This window comes from Chiloscyllium punctatum, chromosome 17, assembly GCF_047496795.1.
Source record: "Chiloscyllium punctatum isolate Juve2018m chromosome 17, sChiPun1.3, whole genome shotgun sequence".
In the NCBI taxonomy this organism is placed as follows: domain Eukaryota; kingdom Metazoa; phylum Chordata; class Chondrichthyes; order Orectolobiformes; family Hemiscylliidae; genus Chiloscyllium; species Chiloscyllium punctatum.
Genome location: NC_092755.1, coordinates 80827196 through 80845490, shown reverse-complemented (window position 1 = coordinate 80845490; position 18295 = coordinate 80827196). Strand labels below are relative to the sequence as shown.

The window sequence follows — 18295 nt, the reverse complement described above, 5'->3', positions numbered from 1 at the left end:
TAACAGCAATGAGCTAAGAGGAATTAGAAAAAACAGAAAGAAACACCACATCGGTTCCTCTGTATAAGTGCGTGTGTGAGACGAGATAGAGTTAAAGTTGTAGAGTTATAAGCTAGCAATTCATATTTCCTAGCTGCCATTGGTTAAAGATAATTTGTTGGTAATAAACAGTTATTCTTCTGTTAAGTTCAGAACTCCTCTGGTGAATGTTGTATTTTAATCTAAGTTTGTCAATCAAGTAAACTTGGATAATCTGACAAGATCTTTTCACATTTGCGATGACTCCAAGAATAGTGAGGCTCGATTTCAGTGCACTGCCCCAGTGAATCTGAAAAAGGTTTTATTTTACATAAAACAAGACACTTGAAGAGTTAAATCACAGAAGCCTTCATGTTGATTATCACAATTCAACATCAGTTTCAGAAATAAAATAAATCCTAAAACCTCCCTCAATGTTCCAAAAGACCTAAACAGAGAAGCCGGCAGTTAACAGTCCTGCTACCTCAGATCACTTGCAGCATGCAGTTTTAGAACTACTACTGCCACTTAAGAGGCCACGGATTTTAGATCTGCAACAGGCAGAGGCATGTCTACAATTAAGTCTTTTTCTTTCATGTACTTTGTGTGTACTTTTATTTTGTACAAATTGCAACCACTGCTTGTATTCTACAGAGAAATATGATAACAGGGTTTTCTAAATTAAAAGCACTGAGTGTAATAAAGCATCACCAAAATAGGCTAAAACTAGCTTTTTCAGCAAAGGTGAAACAGAACTTGTAACATCATTTTAGCAATCCTCTTCGAGACATTAAGCACTGGTAATCACATATTATTTCAATCAAACCCTACAAACATCAGGTAAATCTTGCAATAAAAGGTTAAAGTCTCATTGTCAATAAAACAGAAAAGTCAACACCTCTCAAGTAAATGTCAGAGTGAGAATTCCAGATTCTCAAAGCAAAGACATTATAGGATGTCAAGTAATATAGGAAGTTGCAAACTTAATCCATTAATATCACTGTGCTTGCTAATTTCCATAAAAATGAAAGTAAGGCCGGTCTATCAAAGTTAAATAAACATGAAAACCAATACTAAACTGATTAGTATTTCTAACTTTTGAGACAAAAAAATTAAAGCTATTCGCCTTAATTTGTCTACACAAGATAGCAAATTCCTCATTTTAGCATATTTCAAGAGTTTGAATTACATTTAATCAGATAAACTATAATACAACAAAAATCATAAACCTGTGCACAACTCCAGTCAACATCATCCACTGGATATTTTTAAAGGAAACACTTATTTAGGAAATCACCCATGTTATTGTAACCTGTCACACTGGGTTTTGTTGTGGAATCTCTGCTTTGCATGTTCTTCCCAGCCAACACCTTAGCTAAGAGTGCCAAATAATTTTAGCCTTCTCTCCTTCTCAAATTTAAGTTCAGCTTTGCTCCTGAACTACAAATCGTTGCTCTAAAAAATTACATAACAAATAACTTTAAGTGAAGATTAAGATAAGTCTGCAGAAGCTGGATCCAAATGCTATATCCCTTTCCCTCACATCAAAAAATGCAATGGTCTTGAATTTCCAAATGCAGTGTTACAGAATACAAAGATTTCAAAACTACGAATCTTTAAAGAGTCCATTAGGTAGCTGTCCAAAATGTAACTACTATATACAAAGCCAATTCATAAATCCTTTAATTCATTACAGCATACTTTTAAAATAGGACTTCCAAAAGCATCCATAGCAGCTGGCAATTGTCCTACATAATTAAAAACCCATGAGCTAGAGCTGCTTGATTGGATCTGTCACTTTGTCAAATAGCTCAGTAAGTAGTTGAATATAATACGCAAGCTCAGGCTAGAAGGACAGGAGTGATTTAAAACAAACCAAAATACATGAAAACCCAATACAGAAGTACGCCTATCAAACTTAAAAGGGCACAGCACATTCTTAATAGCTGAATTGTTCATTTAAAACTGCTAATAATTTATTCAGGTTTAAAAAAAATCAGTAATAACTGTCTAGCTATTCAGGTGCATACAATAAATCCCATGGAGCTATTTGAAGAATAGGGCCCACAAATCAGCTGGCTGTGCAGTGCTAATAACGGCAAGGTTATTAGTTCAATCATCCTACTAACTAAACCTGCTGGCTTCTAACCGAGACTTTACTGATTCACATTTAGGGCCCTCTTGTGGTATAGTGATAGTATGCCTGCCCCTGGATTCAAGTCCCAACTGCTCCAGAGGGATGTAATAACATCTCTGAACATGCTAATTAGCTGGACACTTGTGGCACAGTGGCAATGTTCCTAGCTCTGAGTCAAGAGGGCTGGGTTCAAGTCCCAACTTATCAATCTCTTGTTGATTATACTCATTGACATGGCTTCCACAGTAGTGAGAGATAGTGAATTCCACTCAGAGAAATTCCACTCTGACTACTCTCAGAGAAAAGAAGATTTCTTCATCTTAGACCTAAATGTTCTACGTCATATCCTGAGACTGACCCCAGGTTCTAGTCTCCGCAACCAGAGAACTATCCTCCCTACATTTAGTCTGTCTAGGCCAGTTAAAATCTTTGCTTTATCAACTCTGATTTAAATGTGTGGTGCAGGAAAAGGCACAGCAGGTTAGCTGGCATCCGAGGTGCAGGAGTGTCGACGTTTCGGGCATGAACCTTAATCAGGACATTTAAATCAGATGCCCCCCAATCATCTAAACTCTAGTGAATACAGACTCAGTCAAGGCAATATTTCCTCATAGGATACCCCTATCATTCCCAATACCAAGCTCGTAGCCATTCGTTGCACTCCCTCTATAGCAAGTATATCCTTAGGTAGGGAGACCAAAACTGCAAACAATATCCCAGCTAAAATATTGCCGAGGCCGCTCAGAGCTACAGCAAGAAATCCCAACTTCAGAACTCAACAGTAAGTAAATCTCCTTAGTGCAGATGGTTTGGATGGAGCCATTTTTGTCAGATGTGTTCAGTATGTAGGCAGGCTGACGAGGGAAGAGGCTATTTTGGATTTGGTGCTTGGCAATGAACCAGAACAGATGTCAGATCTTGCTGTGGGAGAACACTTTGGTGACAGTGACCACGACCACAACTGCCTCACATTTACTATAGCATTGAGAGGGAAAGGAGCAGTTACATAAAGGTGGAGGAAGCAAAGATCTAACACAGCTTTATAGAGGATTACAGGAAAGATCAGGGAGAACACAAAAGGCATTTTACTCATACGAGAGGAATAAGAAAATGATCAGGGAGAAGGTAGGGCCAGTCAGGAATAGCTAGGGAACTTGTGCGTGCAGTCTGAGCAGATAGGGAAGCCTTAAATGAGTTTTTTGCTTCGGTTTTCACTAAGGAGAAGAACCTTGTTGTGAATGAGAACTTTCAGGATCGAAGAAGTTGATGTGCTGGAAATGTTGGCAAACATTAAGATTGATAAGTCCCCAGGGCCAGATCAGATTTATCCTAGGTTGCTCCGAAGAGCGAGAAAGGAGGTGGCAAAGCCGCTGGCGAAGATCTTTGCTTTCTCACTCTCCACGGGAGTCGTACCAGAGGACTGGAGGGAGGCGAATGCTGTTCCTCTTTTCAAGGAGAGGAATAGGGAAATCCCTGGCAATTACAGACCAGTCAGTCTTACATCTGTGGTCAGCAAGGTTTTGGAAAGAATTCTGAGGGATAGGATTTATGACTATTTGGAAAAGCATAGCGTGATTAAAAGCAATCAGCTTGGATTTGTGAGGGGCAGGTATTGCCTCACAAATCTTATTGAGTTCTTTGAGGAGGCGACGGTCAGGTCAACGAAGGTCGAGCAGTGGACATGGTGTCTATGGACTTCAGCAAGGCATTTGATAAGGTTCCCCATGGTAGGCTCATTCATAAAGTCAGGAAGTATGGGATACAGGGAGAGTTGGCGGTCTGTATTCAGAATTGGTTGGCTGACAGAAGGTTGTAGATGGAAAGTATTCTGCCTGGAGGTCAGTGGTGAGTGGTGACCCACAGGGCTCTGCTCTTGGGCCTCTGCTCTTTGTAGTTTTTATAAATGACTTGGATGAGGAGGTTAGTAAATTTGCCGATGACACAAAGGTTGGAGGTGCCATTGATAGTATCGAGGGCTATTGCAAGCTGCAGCACAACATAGTTAGGATGCAGAGCTGGGCTGAGAAATGGCAGATGGAGTTCAACCTGGATAAATGTGAAGTGATGCATTTTGGAAGGTCAAACTTGAATGCTGACTATAGGATTAAAGACAGGATTCTTGGCAGTGTGGAGGAACAGAGGGATCTTGGGTGTTCAAGTGCATAGACCCCTCAAAGTTGCCACCCAAATGGATAGGGTTGTTAAGAAAGCTTATGGTGTTTTGGCTTTCATTAACAGGGGGATTGAGTTTAAGAGCTGCAAGATTTTGCTGCAGCTCTACAAGATCCTGGTGAGACCACATTTGGATTACTGTGTCCAGTTCTGGTCGCCCTACTTAGCAAAGATGCTGAGGCTTTGGAGAGGGTGCAAAGAAGGTTTACCAGGATGCTGCCGGACTAGAGGGTTTGTCTTACAAGGAGAGGTTAACTAAGCTCGGACTTTTTTCTCTGGAGAGGAGGAGGAAGAGAGGTAATCTGATTGAGGTATACAAGGTAATGAGAGGCATGGATAGAGTCAATAGCCAGAGACTTTTCCCCAGGGCAGGATTGACTGGCAGGAGGAGTCATAGTTTCAAGACATTGAGGAAGGAGTGGAGGAGACATCAGAGGTAGGTTCATCACGCAGAGTTGTGAATGCATGGAACGCGTTGGCAGCGGTGATGGTGGTGGAAGCAGAGTTATTAGGGACATTTAAGCAACTGCAGGACATGCATATTGACAGCAGTGAATTGAGGGGCGCGTACGTTCAGTTATTTTATTTTAGATTAGGAATAATCCTCGACACAACATCATGGGCCGAAGGGCCTGTTCTGTGCTGTACTTTTCTATGTGCTATGTTCTATGTAAGTAAATGATTGCTGGTCAATTAACCAGTTCATCATTGTGCTGATTGAGGAAGCAACGTGGGGCAGGATAATAGTAAAACTCCCTGCTCTTTCAAACAGAATCTCAAAAATAGTTAGATCCACCTGAGGTTCGCCATCTTTTGTCATAAATGTGAAACTTACACTCTGTGTTAATTAGGATCGTTGGTTATTGGGATAAACCTGTGATAGTAACACTCAAACAAGACATATAAAGTAATGACGAGAAATAAGCCGAACTCTGATCATCAGACTTCAGCTCGACATCACTGTTGACTTCCTTATAAAGCAACAATACACAAAATCAAGGGAAAGGGACATTTATCCTTTTGTAGAAAATGTGCCAAACTCTTTTACTCATCAGTGCATGCATACAACAATCCTAACTCATTTGTCCATGTCTGTTCAGAATGTATATGTAGGAAGTGCAGAGGATCAATAATAACTAGTTTCATCATTGGTTCAAGTTCTATCATGCATCAAATTTAAAACTTACACTCTTGTAGCTAAATGTTTCCGTGACTTCAGTCCTCTCCATCTTTACACTTCCACCAACTGTACAATCTTCCAGGATCTCTGCATTCCTCAAACTTGACCTCTTTGACATTTCCAATTGTCCTTGCTCTGCCATGGGAAGCCATGACCTCAGCTGCATTGACTGTAAAGCTCTGGAATTCTCTCTTCAGTCCCAAGACCTAGGTTTTGGTCACCTTTCTCAAATGTCCCCTTTTTATTCCCACCTGGTGTCAGATATTTTTGATTATACTTCTGCAAACTGCTGAAGGGCATTTTATCACACTAAAATGCTACATGGACTGCCATTTTTTTTTTAAAATTATTATTTGAGGACCACCTCCACAGCAACACACAACATGCATTCATCCAACTAACAGTTACTGAAAACATGGATCACACTGAAGTGAAAGAGATTATGGATAATAACATATGTAGACAAATTAATTTTTAAAAATTAAGTCAGTCAATGAACATTGCAAACAATGGCGCAAACAGCTGACATGAAAACTCTCAACCTGTACAATAAATTATAAATAAAAACACAATGCAAAGTAACTTTTAGCATCAGTATGCATAAATGTTGAACGTCTATCAAGATTATTGCTGTTGTACACAAAGAAGTTTCAAAGTCAAAGTTATTAAAACCCTGCTGCAAAAACTGATAGACAACAAATACAGCTCTGCATGTATTGCCCAAATACAGGAATCCTTTTTTTTAAAATGAAACTGTAAGAAAATAAAACATGTTCGCTTTTTGACTGCACTAACTGAATGGAGTGCATTAGACACTTTCACAAGCACTACATTCAGGAAAAAGCTCTTCTCACACAGGGTTGAGAGCATGTGTAATGCACAGTTCCAGAAAATCTTAGATTACAAAGCAAAAACCTACTGAATTACTTAAAAAGAAAATTACTTGGAAATCAAGTGCTTTAAGCAATTGCAGAAAAGGCAGGAAATTAAGATTAAAAAAAAGATAGAACTGGTGGGGCAGGTTCAACAGCCAAATTATTACCAAGATGCAGTGAACATTTTAGCTTTTGTGGATGTTATAAGTAATTTACAGTCCAAAAAGACCATGCAAATACCCACAGCACCTAAATATAGAAACAGTTTACTGTAGATCACGTCTGAGCCAAAGGTAAATCCAACAGCAAATTCCTTTTAAATTAAACTTTGGGAAGATAAATAAGTACTTCTTGGTTAAGGATACTGGGTTCTTTAACAGTAGCTGGACATTTCAAGTATAAAACTACAAACAATTACACAATTACTTAGCCCATCTCAAACACAACTTTGCCTGACCAGATGATCAAAATCCCAAAATTTTCAGTGGTTTAGAAATGTAATACAGAATTATAGAGTCTAATGCAAATCACCATATTCTACTTTTGCTTTCAAATTCTGACCCAACTTCCTCTTAAAGTGCTGTTCACCAAAACTATTACATACATTAGCAAGTTTCACACAACTCTCTATGATAGTGAGTTTCGTACAATCACTAGTTAAAGAAGTTGCTTTTGAATTCCCTGTTTGATTTCTTGGTGACTTTCTTAGAATGATGTAGTACAATGTTCTGAATTTGAAATGTATCACTGCCAGATCGCGGTATAGTTTAGCACCAAGTGGTCCAGATTTGTCAAGCTTATCCACATTCTGGGCTCTTCCTAGTAATATTCATTTCATCGATTCTTAATTTTAAAAAAAAGGCAAATGTCTTTATTGTCTGCAGTGGTTTTTTTCTCATACTTGTAGTTTTTGCCCCATATATTCTACACCCAGCAAAAAAAAAAGAGTGGTTACACCTTTCGCTTCTGCTGAATTTCGTGGTTAACATTACAAGTTTTGATGGAGTTATGTTTTAAAAGCCTCAACTGCAGTTGTTTACACAGATCACTTTCCAGTTGTTTCAACATAATGTATCCATATTTCATTAATACTGAATAATTTAGCCACTGTATTTATGAAGTCGTAAATTAGAAGTATTTGCAAATGTTGGCTTATCCATAAAAGCTTTGAAAGAAACAAATTACATCAACAATTAAACGGTACTTAGTAGACCATAATCTAAAAATTGTACTTTAACTCTTGTTTCAGGACTTATAAAATATTAAATAAAAAACATAGCAGAGTACAAAGAGAAAATAATTTCTTCTGGCCTTTTAAAGCCACAGAGATTTTCAGAATTGTTGTAATACATTCAAAAGTGATTCTGTTTGCTGTACTTTTTTGTAAAAAAGGAGTTAACTTAATTGTTTTTCTTTCTAGGCAAATATACACATATACAATTAGAGCCATTTCATCAAAATACCCTTGGTACCTGTTTTTGCCAAGAATGGGTGAGCCAAACCCAATGAACTACTGTAATTGCCAGATCAGTCTGGCTAAAGAATCAAACTCAAACTCAAACTCAATCTGTGGCATGGTGCACCCAATGCTTTACTGCTGGAGAAAAGACTCTACTCCTTTGAGTATATAAATTGTCTAGAAATGTTGAACTAAAAAGGTATATAATATCCCAAAACTGGCCTTAGAAAATATCACATCAAGCAGCGCAGCAGAATATTCCTGGCTTTCCTTTCACCCTTATACAGAAAACCAACACTAGTGAAAATGGATGTGGCTAGATGGAGATAATCAACAGGCTAAGGTGATAAAATGAGCAAGTTGAACAGATATGTGGAAAGAAACCATGCACTCAGTTAAGGTTTTCCATTACATTTCCACCAATTTATATTATTAAACAATGATATAAATGGGTAAGATATCCCACAGATATTCAAAGGTGATGTGTTGAAATATTATAATCGAAATATTTTCGCTTCACACCCAACTCCATTTATTCTGAATGCCCATTACAAGGCTTGTGTCAAGTTTTGACTTAGTCAAGTTTGTACATGACTCCAGTTGGATTCCGTTCAATCAGAAAATTCAATTTTTAATTATCTAAAATGAATTTGGCCCCTTTTAAAGCTAGAACATTTGAAACTAATCACTTAATATCATAGACTGAAGCAATGACAACACTAAAGTATAGAAAACACCCACAAATAATTGGAACTATTAAAGAATTAAACTATAATTTAACTTGCGCTGTGGACATTGATTGTACATTCAGTAATAAATGGAGACACGCTACACAATAATAAAAAAAGGCAGCAGGATAAAAGAATATGGGTTTTCAACCCCACTACAACCAAAATGAAAATGATTTGTTTAAGTCCTCTAAACAGACTGCTGAACAAAGCAAGAGATTTTCACCCTTGTGTTAAGCAGGGCGAGAGCACGGTTGCTAATGCCAACAGGCAAGAAACTTCAAAATATTTCTGCCTTTAGAAAGGTTTGCAAACATCCTGTAGTCCAAATTTCAACTGATGTGAAAGACAGCCGAAGTATCTGCTTGTAAGTGAAGAGTTTATCATTTGCCTAGGCATATTGGCATAACCACTTTCTCGTGCTGCATTGTCACAAATAATGAAGTATGAATGGTCAAATAATAAATTATTAGTTTACCTCATCATTAATGACCTCAGACTGCTCCTCTTCTTCTTCCTCTTCCAGGTCCAAGTCATTTTGCTTCAAATATGCCAACAAGGCCAGACATGGCTTCCTTCTAAATGCCAAGTAATCCATCATATTTCCTTGACGGTGCTGAAGGAAGAAAAGTTCAATCAAGTAATCCTTAAATGTCTCTCGTAGAGTCTCCATTTCAGCAAGGTGGTGCTCCAAACACTGCCTTCTCAAATGAGAAATCTCTGGGGTGGCAGGTGGAATCTCTTCCAACTTCTTTGGTTGTTTCCTAACGAACGGGATGCAACTGCTACTAGGAGTCAGACAAGTTGATACCAAGGTCTGTGTCACAGTGTTCCGAGATGGGCTAGGTGGCGTTGGAGATGTTATCCCAAACACTGATGGCCCTCCCACACCCGCGGTAAGGGCTACAGATGTCCTTTCATAATTTACAGGTCTAGCTATCTGCTGACTGTGAAGAACTTGCTGTTGCTGCTGTTGAATCAGCTGTCCCTGTATGATGCTGCTGATCTGCGGAGGCAAGTTTGAGGTGGTGATGTGGCTCGGACTAGGCAAGGGTTGCATTGCGCCACTGGCAGCAGGACTCTGAGGTCCCAGGTGGTGAATAGTTCCGCCAGTCTGGGAGTGAGGCTGTGAGAGTCTGCGTTCTCTGGGCACAGAAGCAGAGGTGCCCACCGTTGTCAACTGTATCTGTCCACCAACATTTGAAGTGATCTGAGTGAGGCTGGACGGGTCCTGGTACACAAAGTGCCCAGCACTGGATGGGCTAAGATTCAGTTGCCTGACCAGCACATTGGCATCCACAAATCCTCGGGTTGGACTCTGGTTGCACATGCCCAACCCTGGGGCTGCGGTCCCTGGCCGTTGCACACTCTGCACAAGTGTTGCAGGGCTATGCTGTGTGGGGCTCTGTGGCTGGACTTGAGGCAAAGGAGAGGTGACTTGAATGTATGAAGGTGATCCATGATCAAACCGCCTTTGTTGCCCCACAGCCTGTGAGCTGTACTGGAACCCTGGGGATGCTGGGTTTTGAATTGGTAAGGGAGCCAACGTAATTTGTTGACTCCCGGCCATCACTTGGCTCACATTCTGCAGCGTGATGTTAACATTCTGGGCCGATACAGGACTACGATTCATTATAAGTTGCTGAAGTTGGTAATTGGGTGACTGGGGCCCAGAAGGACTGGCCACAGTACGTGGTACAGGGCTGAGGGCCGGACCAAACGCTGTGGCAGGAGACTGGGGTAAAGGAGTCTGATCATCTCCCTCATTGCCTGTATACGACTTGGATCTCTGCAGTGGGCGCTGTATGTTTTGTGAACCACTGCCATGGTGCATCATCACCAATATTCTTCTGGATGAGTGCTAACCTAGAAGAGAAAAAGATCTTTTGTTAAGAATCAGCTTCACTGACAGTAACGGTAAAAGTGATTTTGTGCAACAAAACTGTAAATCAATATAATGTTCAAAAGCAAATTTTAAATGAGTTAAATTATTTTAATAGCAATTATCAGATCATCGCGAGAGAGCAAGACAGCGAGAGAGAGAGACCTATAAGAGGGTCAAAAGATATTGAGGTAGACAAGAAAGTGAGTTGAGGCCACAATGAGACAAATGGGATGGAGAAGTTTCAAGCGACCAAATAGCCGAGTCCTGCTCTTAATTCACTTGTTTGCATGTTTACTACAAGAGTACCTACACATCTAAAAGTTGCGGCAGTTTGGGACATCGAAGATGATTAAAGACAATACTTTATTTCTGTTCATGATTTACATTCATGTTTTTGTTTGGACACCATCGACAAAATATTTTTAAAATATCATCCATTAAAAATAAACCTTACTGCTACCTTCTTTAATACAGAAAAGGAGCTACACAGGTATTAAAGCTACTGAACATTCCATTATTCACCACACACTGGTTGAACAATTAACCCTTTTGCCCTACCACCAGCAATTCATTGTGAGTCAGGACCCCATAAATGGTTAAAACAATCACACTGTGTGTATTAGGAGAAAGCAGATACTGGAGATCAGAGTCAAGATGTGTGGCGCTGGAAATGCACAGCCGGTCAGGCAGCATCCAAGGAGCAGGACAGTCAACATTTCGAGCATACGCTCTTCTTCAGGAAAAGTGTATGTTCAAAACATTGACACTCCTGTTCCTAGAATGCGGATTGACTGGCTGCTCTTTTCCAGCACCACACTTTTTGGCACTGTATGTATTGGATTGTACCTCATGTTTGTATTCTTTAAAATAAAGTTGAAAAAATCATAATTACAAGGGAAAGAGTTTTAGATTAGATTAGATTACTTACAGTGTGGAAACAGGGCCTTCGGCCCAACAAGTCCACACTGACCCGCCGAAGCGTAACCCACCCAGACCCATTCTCCTACATTTACCCCTTCACCTAACACCACGGGCAATTTTAGCATGGCCAATTCACCTAACCTGCACCTTTTTTGGATTATGGGAGGAAACAGGAGCACCCAGAGGAAACCCACGTAGACACGGGGAGAATGTGCAAACTCCACACAGAGTCGCCTGAGGAGGGAATTATCATGAAGTGATCACTTCATGATCCCTGTTTTTAGTCCAGATGCACTGGTCAGATGGGCAGAACAAAGAAAATGGAATTCGATCCTTAAAATTATAAAATGATACATTTTCAGAGGACTAACAAGGCAAGGGAGTTTACAATGAACAGTAAGCTCCCAGAAAGTACAGAGAAACATTTGTGTGCATGTCCACAGATCCTTGAAGGCAACAGGGCAGTGTTCTTAAGAAGGGTCACAGGAATTAAAACATTATCTCTGCTATTTCTCGACAGATGCTGCAGTTTTTCCAGCACTATCTGGTTTTGTTTCGGATTTCCAGCATCTGCAGATCTTTGGCTTTTTTTGTTTAGAAAAGGTAGATAATGTGGCTGAGGAAGCATAAGGGATACTTGCCTTTATTAGTCAAGAAACTAAATCGAAAAGCAGGAAAGTTAAAATAGACCAGTATAAGACATGAGTTAGGCCACAACTAGAGTACTGTACGCCTTTCCAGACGCCACCCTATAGGAACGATGTGACTGCACTAGACAGGGTACAAAAGAAAATCATCAGGATGTTGTCGAGGCTGGAACATTTCAGCTATGAACAGAGACTAGATAGGCTAGGACTGTTTGCTTAGAGCAGAAAAAGTGATGGTGAACCTAATTGAGACATATAGAATTACGTGGGGCACAGATGGGGTAGACAGGATGAAAATTGCTACCTTCAGTAGAGGAATTAATAACCATGGAACACAGATTTAAGGTAAAGGACAGTAAGTTTAGAGGAAATTTAAGAAGTTTTTTTCCATCCTGAAGGTGTTAGGTATCTGGAACTCACTGACTGAAAGGGGCAGGAACCATTACAACAATTAAGTACCATTCAGATGATCACCTGAAGCATGACAGACAAGTCTGGTAAATGGGACTAGAGTAAATAGATGCTCAATGACTAGTGTGGACACGTTGGGTCTAAGGAGAGTATCATTTTCTATGATACAAAACTCCATAACGCTTCAATTTTAAAACTGCTTTCCTAGTGTATATATCTATCATGGTCTCACCACTCCCTTTAACTTCCTCCAGCTACAAAACCTCAAAACATTTCCCATTCCCTGGACTCTGGCCTCTTGTGCATTGCCATTTGCTTTACTCCATTACTGACAGCCACGCCTGCCTTTTCCATGTTTGATGCTCTAGAGGTAGTTCCAGAAACTCTCCATCTCTCTCTCTTTCTGGATGCTGCTGAAATGTACCTCAACAAAGATTTTAATCATCTTTCTGACAGACTCTTATAGAATACGGCCAATTTTCAGCTGACAATTTTTTTTGTTTCTAAATGCCTAGTTTGACCTTAGATTGAAACTCTGGACAATGCAGAGCATCTTCACTTCAGGAAATCTGTGAAGGAATTAGAAACAAACAGTCTAGAGATTTCCTGCATCACAAAGAAAGGCTAGAAAGGTAAAGGCTGCTCTTCTTGGAACAGAGAAGGATCGAGGGATGACCAAAGTAAGGTTTTCAAGATTAAAGGTTTTGATCAATTAAGTACGGTACAGAAACAGGCCAATCTGCCCACCTGGTCTCTGTCAGTGTTAATATGCTGTACAAGTTTCCTTCCAGCCTCTTTGATGAAAAGCTATCAGCATATCCTTCTAATAAACAGGGAAGAAAAGACAGTTGAGAAGCTGGAACAAGAAACAAACAGTAAGTCATAAGCAGTCTTCTGCAGAAAGGACATAGTAACCAGCAAAGTGACTGTCTGTGTCATGGCAATGAAGAATGAATAGCCAGTCTGGTCAAAAGGAGAGAGCACAAAAGTGATTTCAGACTAGAGGTAGCCAAAATCTGGAAAAGAAAGCCTGCGGAGACATTTGAAGGGGAGGACAGGATTCTTTAAGGATAAAATGGAATACAAGGAGCAAGAGAGAGTATGGCAAAGATTGCAAAAGGTGAGAAATGTAAAATTGTCATTTTTAAAAATTGATCGCAGTTTTTTTTCAGTACTTATTAAAACAATATTAACATTGCATAATAAGGCATGGCATCCCAACAGTGGAATGATAGTTTGATAAATGTGGTAACAAGGGTTTTTAATGTAATGAGCTGCATTAGTTTAACTTTAATTGTTAATGCAAGAATAATATGTGGAATGCAAAAAATGCTTTGAGCAACAAAGCCTGTTTCTTTCGTCAAAACATTAACAGGCCACAGTTGCATTGGTTCTGTGAAACAATTTCATCACCGAAGGAAAACTTATGTCTTCCCCCATTATTTCAAGCAAAATCTCTAATACAACAACCATTAGTCACCCTACTCTTGACATTTTTTCAAAATAATAATATTTCATTAAATTCACAAGTATTATTTGTAGCATTATGAGCATAAAATTTTCAGATAGAAACAACCAGAATTATGGAATATGTTTCACAAGACACCGGTGAAAATAAATATCATATGCAATAAAATACTAAATGTGACCCCGGCAACACCAAAAAAGCTGAAAAGAGTAACATGTGGCCAAAATTTTTGATCACGCCTTCATCAGAGCAAATCCATGTATAACGAATTTAAACAATTCAACTATTTATTCTACAGAAGAGGGTCAGATTGACAGGCAAGTTGATACTCATTGGCTGGGACTTTACCATGGAAAAAACAACACACTGAACGACACAGGGTTTCCAAGCTTCCAAGTAATTCAGAAAAGGTGCAAGGCTTGAACATATTCCTTTTTGTTTACAGAGAAGGGTTCATGTATGAATGCACTTCCAACCTTTCAGCAATCGTGTCAGGTAGAAGAAAATGATTTTTTTTTAAAAAGGTAACAGTATCAAGGGATATGAAGTAAAATGGAGCTGAGGTATAGGTCAGCTGTGATCTAACTGAACTATTGAGCAAATTTGAGAAACTGAATGCCAATTAAGTCCTCAAATGCTTGGATGAAACATAACAGCAATGATTAGCTTTGAGGAAAAGATAGGTGAAGGCAAATAAAGACCCCTTACTGTCAGAAACAAGGTAAGTTTTAACAATGAGGTAGCAGACCCACTAAACACAAGCGTTGGCTTTGCCTTCAAAAAAGGAGAAAACAAACAGGACGTTGGGAATCTCAATCTAGTGAGAGTGAGGAAGGAAATCAATATTATTAGCAAAATAATATTGGAGAAATTCATGGGATTAAAGGCCCAATAATCTACATCTCAGAGTACTTAAGTGGCCCTAGAAATAGTGACCACAGAGTATGAAACAGTTCCAATGGACTGGAATGTTGCTAATGCAATACCACTATGCATGTAGGCACAGCAGGTAGTGAAGAAAGCTAATAGCATGCGGGCCTTCATAACAAGAGGGATTGAGTATAGAAGCAAAGAGGTTCTTCTGCAGCTGTACAGGGCCCTGGTGAGACCGCACCTAGAATATTGTGTGCAGTTCAGGTCTCCAAATTTGAGGAAAGACATTCTGGCTACTGAGGGAGTGCAGCGTAGGTTCACGAGGTCAATTCCTGGAATGGCGGGATTATCTTACATTGAAAGATTGGAGCGACTGGGCTTGTATACCCTTGAGTTTAGAAGACAGAGGGGATCTGATTGAGACGTATATATTAAAGGATTGTACACTCTGGAGGCAAGAAACATGTTTCTGCTAATGGGTGAGTCCCGAACCAGAGGACACAGCTTAAAAATAAGGGGTAGGCCATTTAGGACAGAGACAAGGAGCAACTTCTTCACCCAAAGAGTGGTGGGTGTGTGGAATGGTCTGCCCCAGAAGGCAGTGGAGGCCAAGTCTCTGAATTCGTTTAAGAAAGAGTTGGACAGAGCTCTCAAGGATAGTGGAATCAAGGGTTATGGAGATAAGGCAGGAACAGTGTACTGATTGAGGATGATCAGCCATGATCATAATGAATGGTGGTGCACGCTCGAAGGGCAAAATGGCCTACTCCTGCAACTATTGTCTATTGTTTATTGTCTAAAAGAAATATTATATATCTCGGGCGACTGTCTGTGTGGAGTTTGCACATTCTCCCCGTGTCTGCATGGGTTTCCTCCCACAGTCCAAAGATGTGCAGGTTAGGTGAATTGGCCATGCTAAATTGCCCATAGTGTTAGGCGCATTAGTCAGAGGGAATTGAGTCTGGGTGGGTTGCTCTTCGGAGGGTTGGTGTGGACTGGTTGGGCCGAAGGGCCTGTTTTCACACTGTAGGGAATCTAATCTAAAAAAAACCTGCTACTCTGACATCAGGAGTAGGCATAACGCTTTAGTTCATTATAAAAGATTTAATATCAAGTACTTAGAAAACAGTGACAGGATCCAACTGAGTCAGCATAAATTTATAAAAGGGAAAGCATGCTTGACAAATCTACTGGAATTCTTCAAGGATGTAACTAGTAGAATTGATAAGGAGAAGGCAGTAGACGTGGATTTACTTAGACTAAAGAAGGCTTTCAAAAAAGTCCCACGTAAGAGTTTAGCACATCAAATTAAAGTGCATGGGATTAGAGGTAGTGTACTGATATGAGAACTCATTAGCAGACAGGCCAGAAAAAAACGGGGTTTTTTTCCCAGAGGCAGATAGTGACTAGTATCGCTAATGATCAGTGTTTGGACTTCAACTGCTCACAACATGAATTAATGACTTAGATGAGGGAACTGAATGTAATATCTCAAAGTTGGCAGATGATATAAAGTTGACTGAGAGCATAAGCTGCGAGGAGATTGCAGAAATTTGGATTGTAATTTGGTCAAGTTGAACAGGTAGGCAAATGCACAGCAGAGGAAGTATGTGGATAAGTCCAAGCTAGGCAATTTGTTTAAAAAAAAGACAGTTTGGGAAAGGAAGTGGTACCATGAGACTTGGGTATCCTTGTACACAAGGTGCTGAAAGTAAGAAAGGGATGAAGAAGGGAAATGATTATAGAATCATAGAGCTGTACAGCAGGGTATCAAACCCATTGGTCCAACACATCCATGCCGACTAGATATCTTAAACGTATCTAATCCCATTTGCCAGCATTTGGCCCATATCCCTGTAAATCCTTCCGATTTATATACCCATCCAGATGTCTTTTATATGTTGTAATTGTTGCCAGAGGAAGGGGTGGAGACTGGTACACATTCCATAGATGAGGACGGGAAAAGATTGTGGCTGTAAAGGTTGCTCCTCTTTTGAGATATTTTCAGTATTGGAGCTGATTTCCTTGAAGTCTAGGAGCAGTAATTACTATTTTATAAGCTGTTGTATATTGGCCTTCACAGCAAAAGGATTTGAGTACAGGAGCAGGAATGTCTTGTTGCAATTATACAGGGCCTTGGTAAAACCATGCCTGGAATAGTGCATGCAGTGTTAGCCCCCTTAACTGAGCAAGGATATTCTGGCTATGAACGGAGTGCAACAGGATACACCAGACTGATTTCTGGAATGGCAGGACTGACATAAGGAGAGAGACTAGAGAGGTTAACACAAGCTTCACTGGAGTTGAGAAGAAGGGGGAGGGGTCCTCATCAAAACCTACATAATTCAAACAGGACTAGACACAGAGAGGCAGTGTGGGCTCAATGGGCCAAATAGCCTGTTCCCACACTGTAGCAACTCTATGATATCTGGACAAAAGTTGCTGAACTTGATAAAACTGTAGAGTACATTTGCCAAACTAAAATCCACCAGTTGTTCTACTCTCACTAGATCAAATTACACATATAGAGGAAACTAATATTAGCACGTGAAATACTGCTGGCAGGTTATATTATTGTAAAATAACTGCAAAGTTCTGTTTGTAGAAAATTAATGTTGCTCCATAACATACTTTCCACCTTTTGGACTGCAGCTACTTATTTGCTCTTAAAACGCCAGGAAAGCTTGCAGTCTCTGTTGCAAGTTGTAAATAACATTAGTAGATGCATTGAGCCAAAGGGCAGTGCGCGCCCCCACGCTCCACCTGCCCAAGATGCGCGCCCCCGCCGGCTCGCCCTGCGCGCATGCGCCGATGCAGCCTCCCGCCTGCTCACCCGATTCTGTCTTTCACAGCGACCGCGGGAGCCGCGCCTCCATCCGGCCGGTCCCGCCGCCTCTCTCCGCTGCGACGACCGGGAGACCTTCTCTCCGTCCCCAACGCCCCGGAGGAAATCGAGGCACGACAATTAATAAGAAAGGGAAGGCCAGGGCGGGCGGCCTTGCCGAACGAAACGCCGATCAGAGCCCACAATCAAACATGGCGTCCGTCTCTCTGCCAGCCCTCACTCCCCCTCCGCCGGAAGTACGGGCAAGCACGTCGCCGACGTCCCGGTGGCACATCCTCCTGATTGACGTCCGCGCTGATAAATTAGCACTGGCAGCCCATGAGGAGGCGGGACCTAGTCTTGAATCTGCCCCATTGCAATGTACATATTTACGTTGCAGGGCACCCTTATCGCAACTTATGTATTTGCATTACAATGCATATCCGTTACAGTAAACCCCCATTGCATTGTACATAGTTGCATTGTAGTGCACCTTACTGCAATGTCCATATTTGTGTTGTAGTGCACATCCACGGCAATGCACATATTTATAATGCAAGACATTCCCACTGCAACATACATATTTTTAATCAACCTGTTCAGATACGTAATTACTCACCTCTAATGCAGGTGGTACTTGTACCCAGACCCCCTAGCTCAAAGGTAGGAACACTATCCCTGTCATCATTGCTATATA

The 18295-nt window shown here is 40.5% G+C and overlaps 1 protein-coding gene across 10 annotated transcripts in view; it reads right to left on the bottom strand.

The window, feature by feature from the left end:
• Positions 1 to 17839, bottom strand: part of ep400 (E1A binding protein p400) — a 146125-nt gene extending 128286 nt beyond the window's left edge. For all 10 annotated transcript variants that reach the window (XM_072587693.1, XM_072587691.1, XM_072587694.1 and 7 more), the window contains exons 1-2: positions 17608 to 17839; positions 9048 to 10435 (exon numbers count right to left, since the gene is read on the bottom strand). In XM_072587693.1, coding sequence (XP_072443794.1) covers positions 9048 to 10406 — 1359 coding nt within the window. In that variant the 5' untranslated portion in view covers positions 10407 to 10435; positions 17608 to 17839. The remainder of the gene's footprint in view (positions 1 to 9047; positions 10436 to 17607) is intronic.
• Positions 17840 to 18295: the final 456 nt, after the last annotated feature.